Source organism: Drosophila ananassae, chromosome 2L (assembly GCF_017639315.1).
Source record: "Drosophila ananassae strain 14024-0371.13 chromosome 2L, ASM1763931v2, whole genome shotgun sequence".
Taxonomy (NCBI): Eukaryota; Metazoa; Arthropoda; class Insecta; order Diptera; family Drosophilidae; genus Drosophila; species Drosophila ananassae.
The window spans coordinates 27,804,234-27,819,667 of NC_057927.1; the positions used below are offsets into that span (position 1 = coordinate 27,804,234).

General features: G+C 48.2%; 1 protein-coding gene across 2 annotated transcripts in view; it reads left to right on the forward strand.

The window, feature by feature from the left end:
• The window catches only part of LOC6505700 (pneumococcal serine-rich repeat protein), a 36,793-nt gene that overhangs the window by 17,245 nt on the left and 4,114 nt on the right, over nucleotides 1-15,434 (forward strand). Inside the window, exon 1 of one of the 2 annotated variants that reach the window (XM_014905277.3) lies at nucleotides 2,568-3,180. The exons of the other annotated variant lie outside the window; for it this stretch is intronic. Within the exon in view, the coding sequence (XP_014760763.1) occupies nucleotides 3,169-3,180 (12 nt within the window). The 5' untranslated portion in view covers nucleotides 2,568-3,168. Of the gene's footprint in view, nucleotides 1-2,567; nucleotides 3,181-15,434 lie in introns of those variants that run through there. 2 annotated transcript variants of the gene reach the window in all.

Sequence of the window (15,434 nt, forward strand, 5' to 3'; positions counted from 1 at the left end):
GTGCAACACTCACGAACATAGGGGATTCTGAGCCCCTTACAGTCTCTACGGTCGAATCCAATGGATTGGTCGAAGGATCGTACAAGTGTTATGCTCGTTGGACTCCAAAAGTATGCTACGAATCGTGTCAGTGTTAAGGATAGATGTTGCAACAGATTGCATTTTAATTTTTGTTTTTAATCAGTAATTGTCATTCATTTCTAGTTCTTTTTGATCGCTTCTATTTTTAAAATATCTTAAAGATTCATTCTTATATTCATGATTAATAATAAATGTAAGGATCAATGATAGATGACTTTTTTGAAGCAGAACTATTTACATTTTTGGAAGAAAGCCTTGAAACCCCTAATGATCGATAACAGCACCGATAGAGGTACAGTCATCACACCCCCGCAAACATATGGCTGCCGTAGGATGCCGCACGGAATCGGTGTCGATAAGCAACCTCTTGGTATCGATAGCCCTCGACCAGTTGCATGTCCGTTGCCGTCATCCGCTGGAACGGAACTCGGACCACCTTTGTACCCCTTTCGATTGGGAATAAAAAATAAACCCCACATCTCGCTCGCCTTGTTCGCAAAGTGAAGTAATGACATCAGCGACTGAGAAGCAGCCGAGGCGGCAGCAGAAGCAGAAGCAGAGGCAGCGACAGAGACAGAGACGGAGACGGAAGCAGCGAAGCAGGATACGGCAAATATGCGGCAGAAATTGGTCGGCTCTGCGAGTTTGGGGTTGGGGTGGGGGTTGGGATAAGTTGGCTATGGCTATGGTTTCGGTTTGGTGCCGTGCCAGCTTGAAAACAATCAGTCAGCGCTGGTCCGCAGCCTGCGACGGACTACAGTTCCTGCGATGACGTCGCTGACCTTCAATCAAAATTCGAATTCGGCTGGCGAATTAGAATTGGCGCGCTATGCTCTTGCTTTATTGGGCCAAAAAGCGTTGGGGAGATAAGCCCGGAGGTGGCGGTGGCGATGGCGATGGCTATGTCGGCTGGCTGTAAAGCAGAAAGGCAGCAAAAGCAAGAAAGACAAAAAATAACAAACAAAAAAAAGCAAAATGTTTCAAGGCGAAATTCGCACAGCAATCTTGGCCCGTTGTCAGTCAGTCAGTTCGGCGCATAAAATAGCACAGAGCGCACACGAAGCGGGCTAAAAACAACAGCAAAAGCTGCAGCCAGAGCAACGGCAACGGCAACGGCAAGAGCCAGAGTCCAAGCAGCAACGCAAAAAGTACCTGGTAGATACAGATACGACTACAGGTACGGGTACGAGTACGAGTCCGAACGAACCAGTCAGCCAACATCTGAGATACAGATACGAGCGAAATAAACAAAAATGTTGAACAAAGCGACGTTGGTCGAGGAGGGGAGGTGGGGGGTTGGACGGAGAGAGAGACAGCGACGCCAGCAAAACAACAGCAATATACCCATGGTGGCGGATACTCGAGAGTCCGCTGTGTGTGTGTGTGAGTGTGTGTGTGCGCATGTGGAAATGTACCTTTATATAAAACGACCGACCCGATACGAAACGTACGAAACGGAATCCCAAAAGCAAGACTGCCACACAGATACACACGAGTGCACTGGTATTGGTGTAGACTGTTAGTCAGCATTTGTGGTGCCCAGGGTTGCCACATGGCTGCAATCGATGAGTCGGACGAGGGCATTACTGACTTGGCGGGTTAGGAAAACAGAACCGAACCCTACGACCTATGTAGGGTGCATATATCTAAAATATTTTAGTTTTATTTGGGTGAATAAGGATTTATGGACTTTATTTTTGGGACTATAGAATGGGTCCTCCATAACTAATCTCCTATAACTGTTGTTCCCATTAGGCGTTTCTATCTTAAAATATTGAAACCGTCTTTTTATGATAGAACCTAAATAAATTAGGAATATACTTTGATTTAATACTACTGACTCTAATTTTAAACATCATTTTATAAATATAGGTATATATTTATATATGTACATATACATATTTAGATGTACAATATATATGTTTTGCATTCGTGTTTGAATAAGAATATTTCTTGACATTTTTCAAGTTACTGCTCAAACATAGGGTATCTTGAAAGAATCCACCTCCGTACGTTTTTCGAAAAACTGTTGACTTTCGAAAACGCCAGATTTCTAATCGACTTTCAAATCGATCTGAGACTCTGGCAACGCTCTGGGTTGCTTGGTTGGTTGTATCTTTTAAATAGCACCGCTCCCACAAGCAGCTAGGCTGCCTGCTTTCCGTTGTTGCTGGTTTTAAAAAAATCGCTGCTGGCAAGGCTCCGAACTCTGGCAGTGCAGCTGGCAATGCCCCTGTTTTGTGTCTCACTCTCTCTCGTTCTCCACCTAGGCCGCAATCCCTTCATGCCCCGCTGCTGCCCATAAACTCGTTCTGTTTCAATGCTTTTTACATAAGTGCTCGTTGCGGGAGAGAGAAAGCCATAGAGGGCCCTCTCGCTCGCACCCGTGACATGTATCTGTATCTGAGCCTCGTACAGGGGTGCATTTACTCGTTTGGGTATCTGTGTATCTGCGAGTGTGTGTGTGCGGGCTGACTAGCGTTTGGCAGCCTGCTGCCCGCTTCTTGAGCACCGAGCATTTTATTTGTGATTTCGACACGGCACAGCGAGGTCCACGTCGTTTTGTCGCTCCGTGCTCGCTGGCCAGATCCAATTCGAAAACGACGTAAACGCCAGCCGTAATCTAGCGCGCGTAATTCAAAGTTATCAACCCAGAAGAGTTTCAACGCAAAGTGCATCGAGTGAAATAGCCAGTTTTAAAAAGTATTCAACCCCAAATTAGTAGCAGAATAGATAAATATTGAAAGGTGAACAAAATATTTGAGGAAATCCGAAATATAAACAGAGTGACAAGAGTGACAGTGCCCAGTATGCCATCTCATTGCAATTGTGATTGGGCCGCCTTGGGCCGCTCCTCCGCCTTTCGCCCGTCCCGCCGTCCCTCGGGACACCTGCTGGCCGCCCTCTGAGACCGCCCAGCGTCAGCATCCGCCGCCCACTCACTAACTGAAACAAGGAGCGCGGCGCCAGAGAGACAGAGATCGAAAGATCGCACAATCCTGAAGATAGACTTCAACGCGAACATTTTTTTTCGTTCCGATCCGTTTGGATATAAACGTTGTGAAACCTAGAACGGCCCAGCCGAAAATGTGCACTGAGGTGAGTCTTGACAAAATATGGATCTACTATATGGAGGGACGGTTATATTTAAAAATACAGTTTATGTTAGTAATCTGAGGGAGTTTGAAACTGCCCACTGCTAGACACTTTCTATAGCACAGTTATACCCTCAAACTTAAAATAAATTCTCAAGAAAGAAATTAATGATTTACTTCCAAGGCTTATCATTCGACCTAACGGGTCTTCCAAGAATCCCAACAATTAGGGATTACCTTATCTGGGAATCGACTTGACTTGCGGTTCAGTTTCCAATTGATAAGGACCAGCCTCCGCCAATTGGTGAATCACTCAGGTGGCATCCCCGCACCTGCAGCGCTTTGGTTGCGAAATGCGCGTAGCTTCAACATGTGGTTTGTGCCAGCTTATTGGCAATGCGTGGGTGGGCGTCTGAGTCGGTGGGTGGACCTCTCAATGGTGGCAGAGTGGTGGTGGCATGACATGCAAACTTAGGTGGAGGATAATGCGAACAGAACAGTGTTGGCTCGAGGAGCAGGGAAGGAGCACAATAGGGGCAACAACAATAGAAGGTTCGGCTGCTGCCATTCAGCAATGTAAACAATGCGAAAGTTGCACGTGCAACCAGCAGGCTGGCCAGTGCAGTGCCCCCTTATAAACCCAACTTCATCCTGAGCACAGCGAGAAATGCGGCGACCTTTGTTTCTTAGTAGTGGGATCTTAAAGTCATAGGAAGATTATTATTATTGTTGACTAAAATTCTTTGATAGTTTATTTCATACTACAAATATTTTTTTAAAGGATATTCTTTAAAATAATTTAGTCTTGTTAATTTCTCACTCAACTTTCCTTGTTCTAATATAAATTTTAGTTAGCAACACATTCCTTACTAAGTTAGAAAGAAAATTTTGAGTTACTACCGGTTTAGACTACCACTATCAATGAAGTAACGTATCTTTTAGATACAATAGCCAGCTACCTGTTTCCTCAGTGCACCTCAGTTGGCTGTCCTTCTCCCTCACACTCTTGTGACCACAGCAGGCATCATGCAGCGCCATCTATTGGCACACATTCGCGCAATATGCTAAATAGCCGCTGCCAGCGTCGGCATCGCAGCCGCGTCGCTGCCACCGGCTAAGCCGCTGCCTTCTGCTCGCAGCTTTCCGTCTAATGCAACAACGCAACAATTGGACAGTGGCAGGAGCAGCCGTTACAGCAGCAGACAGCTGACTTTTGGGGCCGTTTAATTAATTACATGCAAACGCTCTTTTTCGGCTGGCTCTCCCTCACGCTGACTCTCTTTGCCTCCGCCGGCCGCCACCTCTCTACCACCCCCACTTCACTGCCCACTTTAGCGCCCGCCCGCTCCATCCCTGCTCGGAAAACAGCAACAAAACTTTTTGGCGTCGCCGTCGGCGTTGGCGTTGGCGCTGGCGTCACGGCTCTGTTTACGTTTTCTCTTTCGTTGGCAGCAGCGAGCAGCTCGTATTAATTTCTTAGTTCCTCCGACAGTAAAGTAAAGTTTACAATGCGTTTAGGTCATGGCGAATCCTCTCGGGCGGTTGTTCCAAGCTGCAGATACGCCCAGTACTGTTAGAAGAGGAGTGGAAGGAAGAAGGCAACTTTAGCAAGGATTGTTGGTGATTGTTCGACTAGATATTCGGCACACTTTGCTCCTGAAATAGCTACTTTTTAGTTATATTTAGAGTAGAAATCTTTTACAGTTTAAAAGCGAACTATTTAGCCAACTGATCAGCTGAAACGCAAAGAAACGCAGGCCACTTAAGAACACTTTTAAATGTATCTTGATTTTTGATACAATGTGCAATTATAAGCCTTACACCTCTCTCTTTTATGGAGATACATTCCCAATTGCAGTTCACACCTTTCCAAAGGCTGTGTTTACCTTTTCCTTGTCGGAAAAGGGCATTTGGGATTCGTCCCAGCCCTGATTGAGAGCCGGCCTTATCTTTATTCCCTTCTTGTTCTGCTTTTTTAATTGTTCTTTATGGCTGTGCGCCTCTTTTGCTTCTGCTGTTATTGTTTTTGTTCTTCTTCTTTGGGGTTTTGGGGTGTGGGGTGGGGTGGTGTGGTGCAAATTCCGGCACGAGACTTAATTCGCTTAATTGAGCAGGCAGCGCAGCCGGCCGAGGCTGAGACATCGGCAGAGGCAGAGGCAGAGACAGCGGCACCCGGCTGGCCGCGTGGCCTGGCAAATAATAGTTTGAAGTTGGCGCCGGACCGGCATGGCACGGATACATGGATTGGTGATTTCACTTTCAGATACATTAACACAAGTGCTCCGAATGCGCGCGCCTTCAGCTTTTGAGTTATTGGTAGCAGCGACGCTGGCAGCGCAGCAACAGAAGCAGCAGCCGCCTCCTTCTTTGGCTCTTCGATTTTATGAATGAAAATCGCGACTTGGTTGGTTTGGTTTTGGTTACGCTTTGGCTGCAACGTTATTTGCATGAGTGTGTGTGTGCGCGCCCCCCTCGCAAGGATACGCACACATGGACTCATGTCTACTGTCTGGGGCTGCCATAAAATGCCTCCGGGGCATGGAAGACGGACTCCCTGACGGAGCCCCATGCCCCGTGCCCCCGACCCGCGCATGTGCCCCATTAATGCCATTATCCTTGGAGGCTGGCTCTCTTAATTTGCCTGGCATCTTAACTTGTTGCCGGCTCCTTGGGTCAAGTGCAGCACGAAAGCGCAGATTGCTCAATGAGGAATACATATAATCAAATAAGAGAAGTTGGCCTTTTTGTTTGTTGTGGCTTGTGCTTGTGCTTGGCAGTCCTCTGAAGACGTAAACAAAGGAGCAGCGCAAGACCGGCAAGGGACTCCGAGTAGGAGGGGCCCCCACGTCGCATAAGCAATTTGGGTTCCAGTCACGACTTTTGTCCCGCGTCGGATGTCAGGTGAAACAGAAAGGAGTCCAACTTTGGTGAACGGCGCTAGAGGTGGTCCTTATACTTGAATGGAATAAATTGAAGGAACGTATTCGGAACGCAAGTCGGAAGAAAGCTCAGCCAAAATCTTTCGGCTTCTTAAATCATAATTTAAATATCTGCATTCAGATTGCCACCGAATGGCGCTATATTGTCAATGGTTATGAGTGCAATTTCGAAATCACGATAATGGCCGGGGACTACCCATCAATTACTATTCGAGGTGTTGACTTAGCCCCATAAATACCGGCCACTGTTAATGACTTTCGATGGCCGAGGGTTAAGTTCAGAGCCACAGATAAGAACTATCGTAAGCAGTACGGGTTCAACAAACCCTAAGGTGGCTAGTTTGGGCACCGGACGGACGGGGATCTCTTATCGTTGATGACATTGCAAGAGTTGGCCAACAGCTGGCTGGCCTGGCCAGAGAGCCTGGCAAGTAGTTCCGGGGACACGAGTCCCCCGATGACCGATTGAAAGATTTGCTCACCGCTTATATGGTGCGGACTTGGCATTGCCACGCCGCGGTCTTAACTTGGCCTATAATGTATGCCCACACATGCTCGCATGCTGAAGTACATATGTGTGCATCGCATAAAGACAGCTGGCGAGTTGTGGCACGAAATCTTATCAATGAATGCGCATCACTTGCACTTGTTTGTACCACCTTCGGGGGGAATTCGGGGAATTACCGGCTGGCGACGACGTAAATGGTTCCACGATGACGACGGCGACGGCGATGGCGATGCGGTGATGACGTGACTCAGAGACGCTCCAGAGCAGCAACTACCACTACACATCAACACAGATGCAGTTGCTCACGCACACCATTAGCATTATTAAATCGCCAGCCGCAAATGTGCGGTTGCGTCACCTACTTAACACGCGGACCCTGGCCAGCTATCCGGCTGGTGAGGATGAGGTGGGTGGACGGTGGACGGTGAGTGGAGATCGGGGGCCCGCCCGCGAAGGAGAGACAGAAGCAGCATCCGTCGGCTGCTTAAGGACAACGACGCACCGAGGCTAGCAACGAGAGCGCTAGCAAAAATTTCCATTAAGCCAAATTAAAGTTATCGTGAGCAAGGCTGGCCTGGCAAGCAGCCCTCTCAGAACCCCACAGTGCAGACCAATTCACCACCCATTCAGGGGCACTGGAAGAAATTGTTAAGGGCTTACATTTCAAACAGTTAAATACAGTTTTTGAAACCAGTAAAATATTAAAAACTTTTAAAAATATGACCAAAATAGCAAAATACTTGCTCCAAAAATAGAGTTTCTTTCATTAATTTCTGGCTCTTTCCTTTCTGTCATACATAAATACTAATGTTGAAGGTTTTGAAACTTGAATTTTCTCAGTGCACTGTTCTTCATCCTGCCCCTGCCTGTCCTAGCTTCCATTTTCATTTCTCTCGTTGCTGCTTCTCTCTGACAGGCGCCCAACCACCCACCCAACAACAAAAAGTGGCAGGCCAGGAGGTGGAGTGGCAGAAAGCATGCTTTCTCTCTTTCGCCTGCTCGCTCTGTTACTCGGCCCACGTAGTGGTGTACGTGCAATTGGAAAAGTGGTTTTCGTACTAGTGGATGGCCCAAAACCACCACCACCGCCAGCCGCACCACCTCCCCTCTCTTCTAACCAGCAATCCACCAGGCCACCCAGGCCACCCATGCCTTCCGCCCATCCACCCATAGCCCAGCGTATTCCTCGTCCTGTTTGGTAGGCTTTATTATGTCAGGACCTGAGGGGCTGCTGCGGGGAGGGATTGGATGGTGAATGGTCGATGGTGGGTGGTGGGTGGCATAGCATTTCACCCAATTTCATTATATTTGCCAACGTTTTTAGCTTTTATACGTCACACGGCATATCTCACCACACCCACAGCACGAGGAATATCCAGAGTGGGTGGATGGGTGGGTGGTTGGTTGGTTTATAAAACAGGGCAGAGAGAAGGGCGGAGTGTGGAGTGTGGAGGGCCGTTCGGTAGAGAAAAGCCGGCTCGACTTTAGTGCGCAGGGTCGCCTACACGACTCGACAAGGGGAGCGGAGGGTTGATGGCATGTAGGATGTAGTTGGGTGGCTGGGTGGGTGGGTTTTCGGCTGCCAGTGCTGCCAACCCATTATTATAAAGAATATAATATTATAATAATGTCAGGCATAAAGTGCCAAAGAGAGACAGCAGAACAGAGTTGCAGAGGGGAAGGGGAAGGGGAAGAGCCACCCAGCCCCGTGGGCGATGATGGAGCTTACGCAGACACACACAAATGCTCGAATGGCCCGTGTGTGTGTGTGTGTGTGCAAAATAAGGTTATTTTATAAACAGTCGAGGGTGTTATAAGGGGGGGCTGCCATCGGAGGGTTGTCTGCACGGATGTGCTTGCGAGTGGGCGGCCGTATCGAAGCAGTGCTGCCCTGGTGGAGTCCTGGAGTTCGGGAGGCATCGTCATAGTCACGGCTGGGTGCTCGTGGGCGGACATGGGTTAAAGCGACAGCCAGCCCTTAAAGAGCATTAACCAGGGAACTTTTAAAGAAGGGATGCGTAGATTGTTGTAAAAGACTCTGGAATTGGTGATCAACTAAAGGAAATAAGGGAAATATTCGTATGAAGCTTATAGATCACTATAGAAATACGTATTATGTATAAACCATAGATAATTAAATTGTGATCTTTTCAAGATCAGTCATTTGGGAGTTGAAAAACAGGTGAACAAGACATCACATCCCTTCAGATCAGCCTCTCGCGATGCAATTGCGATTGCGACTGCGAAAATGCCAGAGGCCAACCTTTGTTCGATCGAATCCGAACGGAATCTGAGTCCCAATCCGAAAACGATTTAAACTACGTGAATTTGCGCGCGCTCCATCGAATATGCAGCAACATCCCCACCAGAGCAGAGCAACCTTCGCTAAATCGAGCGTGCGAGGCCGAACTTACCACACTACCCGCTGCGGTTGGGGCTGAGGCAGAGGCTTCTGGGGTGGAATCGCCAACCCTCTTAGCGATATTATTTTTGCCATTCTAAGCGAAACGTACTAGAAAAACGGTCTCTGTCCGCCACTTTTGGTTCTTCCTCGTTTCTACCACTTTTGAGTGTTTTCGAAAGTAGCAGCGTAAAAAGAAGCAAAAATATTTTCAACAAAAATCGGAACGCAACACTGCCAAGTCAGGCACTGCTGCTGCTGCCGTGCTGTTGTTGCCGCCATCATTTATTTTTCGTTCGTTGTTCGTTCGCTTGGTTTTTTTTTTCTGCTTCGTACTACAAAATTAAACTCGAATCTCTCGAAACGAACGAACGAACGTTCGCTTGGAACGGCAAAAGTTGCGATATTACGTCCCTCGCTATCAACGCCACCAACAACAACAGCATGGCAGCAGCAGCAGCAGCAGAGGCGACACTGGCAGCTCTTACCCGTACAGTATACGGCAACGGACAAACGAAACGGCAACGAAACGATTTCAGTACATGAAATTTTACTGTGGAGTATACACACAGATACTCACACATACACACACACACGCACACAGGCAGAGCCACGACTCTGGTTCCATCATTATTTACCAGCAGCAGCGGCAGCGGCAGTGGCAGCAGCATGCTTTGTTGTTTTTACCCTCGCCATGCCAGTCTCTCACCCAGCACGGCTTTCTCACTCTCTGGGCTCTCGTATCTGTATCTCGCACTCGCTCCCGTACCCGCAGTCGTATCTGTATCTCCTCCCTTTTTATTTTTATCTGTGCGACTGTACTCGGTTCGCCTCGGCTCGCTCTCGGAGTCGAGTCAGCAACATTGGATGTGGAAACTGTGTGTGGAGTGGAGTCTTTGTTGTTGGGGGCTCTGCTTTTCTCTGTGTATATTTCGGTATGTGGCTACATACATACATACATCCATACCGTACATATATTCCGACAGTTTTTTCCATAGTATTTTTTTATAAGTTTTGTGTTTACCAAGCGGCTTGGTGAACGTACGAATACGCAACGCTGCGCTCTCCCCACTCTCGTTCTCCGGCCTTATCATCTCGGCCGTGATAAGAGGCGGCACGGCAGAAATTTTGCATGCAAGCCCATGATCACCGGTTATCTGTCAGATGTCTGTCAGCTGGGCTGGATAAGTGGAGCAGCTAGTTCCGGGAAACCTTCAAGGGGGTCATTCCCAAGGGGGCAGTCAGGAATTGAATTGAAGATACTGCATTGATAGTCAAATAACATTCAAGATTCCCTAAAATGCCTATAAAGAAATATCTAACAATAATATGTACTTCAGTATCACCTCAACCAATACGAGTTCCCAAGACTCCGTACCGATTACCTGGACCCTTTTCCTGGGAATTCTTATTAGCTGAGCATCCATCCAACAACAGGTTGATTTCCTATCAATTGCATTCCCATTTCAAGTTCAATCACTGTGGAATTGGTCGTCCTTTTAGTCTCGACGGCCGCAATGACACTTTGATGGATCGCCTGGCTTGGGCTGGTCAGGTAGCAGCACAAAACATACATAGTTGCAATCCTAGAACTCTGAAAAGGAACACCGAGCTCGGGACCCCTAACCCCGAACCACTGGCGTGCCTAATGCGTTGCATCCTTTTTGAGGATTACGGCCCTTAGGTAGAACGTTGAAGCGACCCTTGGCCGGCTTACAATGGAATGGGATGGTGCACGGGATGGGATGGCAGCAAGGCCATGGGATTGCTTGTGCGAGTCGTTGAGTGCTCACGTTTCACGCATTCCGCAAACAGCTGATTTGAATTGTTAGGAGGAGGCCATTTGGGGGCTCGGTTCATTGACCAAAAGTCACCATTCTTAACCGGGGACTCCCCCGAACTTATGCGCCACGCCACGCCGCCATGCCTCCTTTCATGTGGGTAATGTATGCTGTCAGCTGTTCCCCATTCGCAGACACACACAAGTACATAATGGGGAGAGCATGCTGCTTCATCCGTGCCTTGCAAATTTTCAATGTCACCAATTGCGATGCCAACTTCGCTGCCGACGTCGCTGCTTATAAATCTTCGACGTGGAGCCGCAAAAAAAAAGGAAAAAAACACCAACAACAAAAAACACACACAGCCGGCTGTGGGCGGTCGGCGGGCGGGTACGCGCATTGAAAATTGCTCTAATTCGCCAAAAACAGCTGATTTGGTCGGCGCCGTGGCTTCCTGCCTGCCGTCGCTGCTGCCAAATCGACATGGGGGTACTCGGACTCGAACTCGAACTCGGAATCTGAATCTGAATCTGAATCGGAATCATCGGGGGCTGTCAGTCGTGCGGCGGACTTCGTGGTGCGGCAACATGAAATGGTCGATGCCGATGCGAAATATGCGCACATCAAAAAAGTCTGCCTCGGATGGTTGAAGCACTTCCTCCCCAACCCAGTCTGCCACCCTCCACCAAGATTGGTAGTGCTACTGCCAACCTTGCGTCATATTTCGGGGCGCAGTTGCACGTAGCGATAGGCTTTCTTTCTCGCCAAAAGATAACTTTGATTCCCGTACTATCTTATAGCTTATTAGGTTGGGGTCTCCCCAACTAAACTGCTAAGGTTAAATGCCTAAAATATTTACGAATGCATAATTATAAAAACATTCCTATTGTCAGGCATCAGAAATGCAGTTATAGTTCAAGTCGTAGAAGCTGGACTGCGGTGGGAAGCCGGTGCGTTGTCGAGCTCGGAAAATTTCCTTTCCCACAATGAGCGGCGGGCCATAAGCGCTATAAGCAAATAGCTCGCTCTGTTATTGTTGTGGGTGTTTGCCTTCAGAGTTTTCACCATGAGATGGGGGAGGGAAAACATAACCCAGCCAGCATGGGAAACTCCAAGAGACAAGCCACCATATCGGCGTCGTCATCGCGAGCTTCCCAACCACATCCACATCCACATCCACATCCACGTCCAGGGCCACATCCAGAGCCACATCTGAAACTTAAAAGAGAGCCAGGCACCGAGTGTGGAGGAGTGGGAGATCGGGTGCGTCTTCGGCGTAGTCGTCTCCAATTCAATTCATTTTTATTATGATGAGCAGACCGCTGTCTTCTTTTTCCTCTTATTCGTTGAACTCCCCAGCTCGGTTGTAATTTTTTTATTATGCTTCTTCTTCATCGCGCGCTCTTTTTTATGTTTCCAAAGTTTCTTCTTCCTCTTTGGCTCGTACGCTTAAATTGCTTTGGCGGAGATCGCGGCTTAAACTCGAAAACTCGGCTCGGTTGCCTTCTACCTTGTTGTTTTTTTTTCCCCCGACGTTTTTTTCCCTCTGCTCCCCTGTTTTGTGTGCGCCCCAGCCGAAGAATTCAAAGTGGGGCCCCAGACCAGAGACTCGAGATTCGAGACCCGCAACTGCGACTTGCGACCGGAGACCAGGCCTGGGTAGATTCAGACCCGATCCACAACAGCCCAGAGTTATAGCCAGGCACTGGAGGTAGTCGCGACCGACTTAAATGCTTGCAAGCCGACTCTCGACTCAAGCAAAGGCACAGTGGATGGCATTGGGATTAAATGGGATTGAACTGGGAATTTCAAATATAAATATGGGTTGATGTTAAGCTATATATAATTTAAGCAAACTATAATTCCCAACTAAAGACTTAAAACAAACACCATATGTCTGAAAGTTAATAAACTGAATTCTTTTCAGAATTTTTTTTTTAACATTTTGAGATATGTGTTTTTTCAAATTTTTAGAATCCAAATAAGAGTTGAATTCAATCCCATACGAGTTAAGAAAGATGCGAGTCTAAGATAGGTATTTTCATTCTTAAAGATACTTTTTGGTCTGTTTGCTTCTTTATGGGCACTTTGAGCTCAGTTTCTAGCCACTGTACCATCAAAGTTGCTGCCGTTGTCCCAGGCTCTGTCGCTGGCTTTCAGCTCTGGGCCCTGGCTTGGGGCGAACATTTCATGTTGCTGTTGCTAGTGCTATTGCTGTGGCTGTTGTTGCCGCTGACGATGACTGGCTCCGGCTCTCAGGTTGGGTTGCTTTCTGTTCGTTTACTCGGCAGCTCGTTCGTTTGCTGGCTGGCTGCTTGGTTGGTTGGCTGCTTGGTTGGTTGGCTGGTTGGCTGCTTGGTTGGCTCATAACCTGAAACTTGAATATTGTGGAATTTGAAGGTAGCGACGATGTTGCTGTTGTTGTTACTGCAGCCAGCAAAGTAACAACAACAGCAACTGCAGCAGTGCTGCGTGCGAGCTTTAGACTCGGGCCGTCAATTTGGAGCCAGTCGGAGTCGGACGAAGCCGCTCCTCAGCACTCCCCTCGAGCGGCCCCGTCAGCCAGCACTCTGCTTATTTTCAGCCGCTGCCAGTGCCAGCTGAAACGAGTTGCTGGCGAAGCGTAAAATGCTGCTGTGCTGTTGCTGTTGTGGATGTGGATGTTGCTGGTGGGTAAAAAGCAACGAACGCTTGACGGGACTGGCTTTTGTGTTGTGCTGTGCTGTGCTGTGCTGCGATGCCTGGTCGCTGGTGTGGCAATAAAATTCAACTTCCAGCTAAAGCAACAGTCGCAGCTCGAAATCATCATCATCAGCCCGTCCCAAGATGATGGCCAGCATTGTAATGCTTTTGCTGTTTGTGTTGCTTTTGCGGCTTATAATGACGGCAGCACCAGCAGCAGCAACAGCACCAGCAACAGCAACAATAACACTAAACATTTCTCCATTCGAACGAAAATTAGCGTAGAAAGTTTTCTTTTTTGTTGACTGTTCGTTGGCTTGATGGTTTTCCCGTTGCGGGAAGCTCGGCTGATTCGAATTGATACGTTTTGATGGGGGTTTTGAGAGCTTTCCGGCGATTGCCTGGCGATTTTCGGTTAGCAGGCAGCTTTCAAGCGCACACTCGGCGTATGCGCAACGAGCTTCGGCCGCATTACACATACGACCAGTTGTCGCCAGAACGAACAACGGCAATGACGGCGAACAATGAGCAATGAACCAGCAATGAGTGCGCCTCGCCTCGCCTCTCAACTTCTGATGACGATAAGCCGGGGTGACTCAGTTGTCGTCGCAAGAATTGGGAACTGGGGAATGGCAACGGCGATGGGGCAGAGCGAATTCTAAGAAGGAAAACTTTCGATTCGGGGGATTCTCGATGCGGCAAGACGACGTCGTTCCCAAAAGGAGCAGCGGCGTCTAGACTCGCTCCAGCCCCTATGACCAAAAATAACCAAAAATCCAGCTGCAGACGCGAACGGGAACGAAAATGAAAACGAGGGATGAAATGCGATGATGAGACATGAGGCAGACCAAAGGCAACAGCAAGCGGCAACAGCAAGCGGCAGTGGCACTGGCAGACAGGCAGCTCATAACAAGGGAAACGGGAAAAGGCAGCCGGGACTGGGGTGGAGGGGGTAGAAAAATGCGAAACACATGCGACTCAGCGCCGACCGACGACCTCGATGACGATAACAACACAGCGGACTGAAAACGAACCAAAAACTCACCCCAAACCAAACCAGAGGCAAAGGCTCTGCAACCGGAGACTGTCTCATGCTCGCACTCGTATTTTTTCCCCCACGAACAACTGCAGCAGCAGCAGCAGCAGTAGAAGCAGCACCAGCAACATGCAGCAGCAACATTCAGTGGAGGCAGCGAATATGCGAGCATATGGCAACCCTTATGGATTTTACAAAAGCCGCCGTTCGCACAGATGTTCAAAACTCAAAAACCCAAAAGGGAGTCGTGACGCACCGCGAACAGAGCATATAGCTCGTAGAGTTGCTTTGAGTGTGCCGGCTCACAAGAGGGTGGCAACACTGAAAAAGGGGAAACTCGGCTCGACGATCGATAGATCTAAGGGTATCAGAAGGACAAAAGGGGTTGATTAGTGCTTACATCTTAATTTAGATGGGGAATGGGTTTAAATCCTGAAACGATCCAAGACTTTGAAGCCCAATTAAAAAGCAACATGTTTAATATCCCAAACACGACTAGTTTTATTGCAACTATGTATGCAAATCATTTGCAGTACTCTGCGAAGTGATTTTTTATGATCATGCGAGAGGGCCCATCCGAGGCAGGGAATTCTTCGTGGCCATTGTTCCGTTCCAGTGTTGTTCCAGAACCAGAACAGAAGAACTCGAAATCCCAAAAATAGTTTTCAGAAACGAAAAAAGCCCAAGAAACGGAAAAAGTCTCACAATAACTGTGGCGGAAGTTGATGGGAAAGAGCCAAGCGAACATGCTAAGGCAGCGGTCGAAGAAGAAGAAGACCAATCATAAGATGATGAAGAAGAAGCAGAGGAGAAGAGGAAGAGCGAGGCAATCATGGCAGCCCACACGGTTCTCTGGCCGACGGACGCTCTGTGCGTTTTATTTTAAGAAGATTTCGAGCAGCGTCGATGAG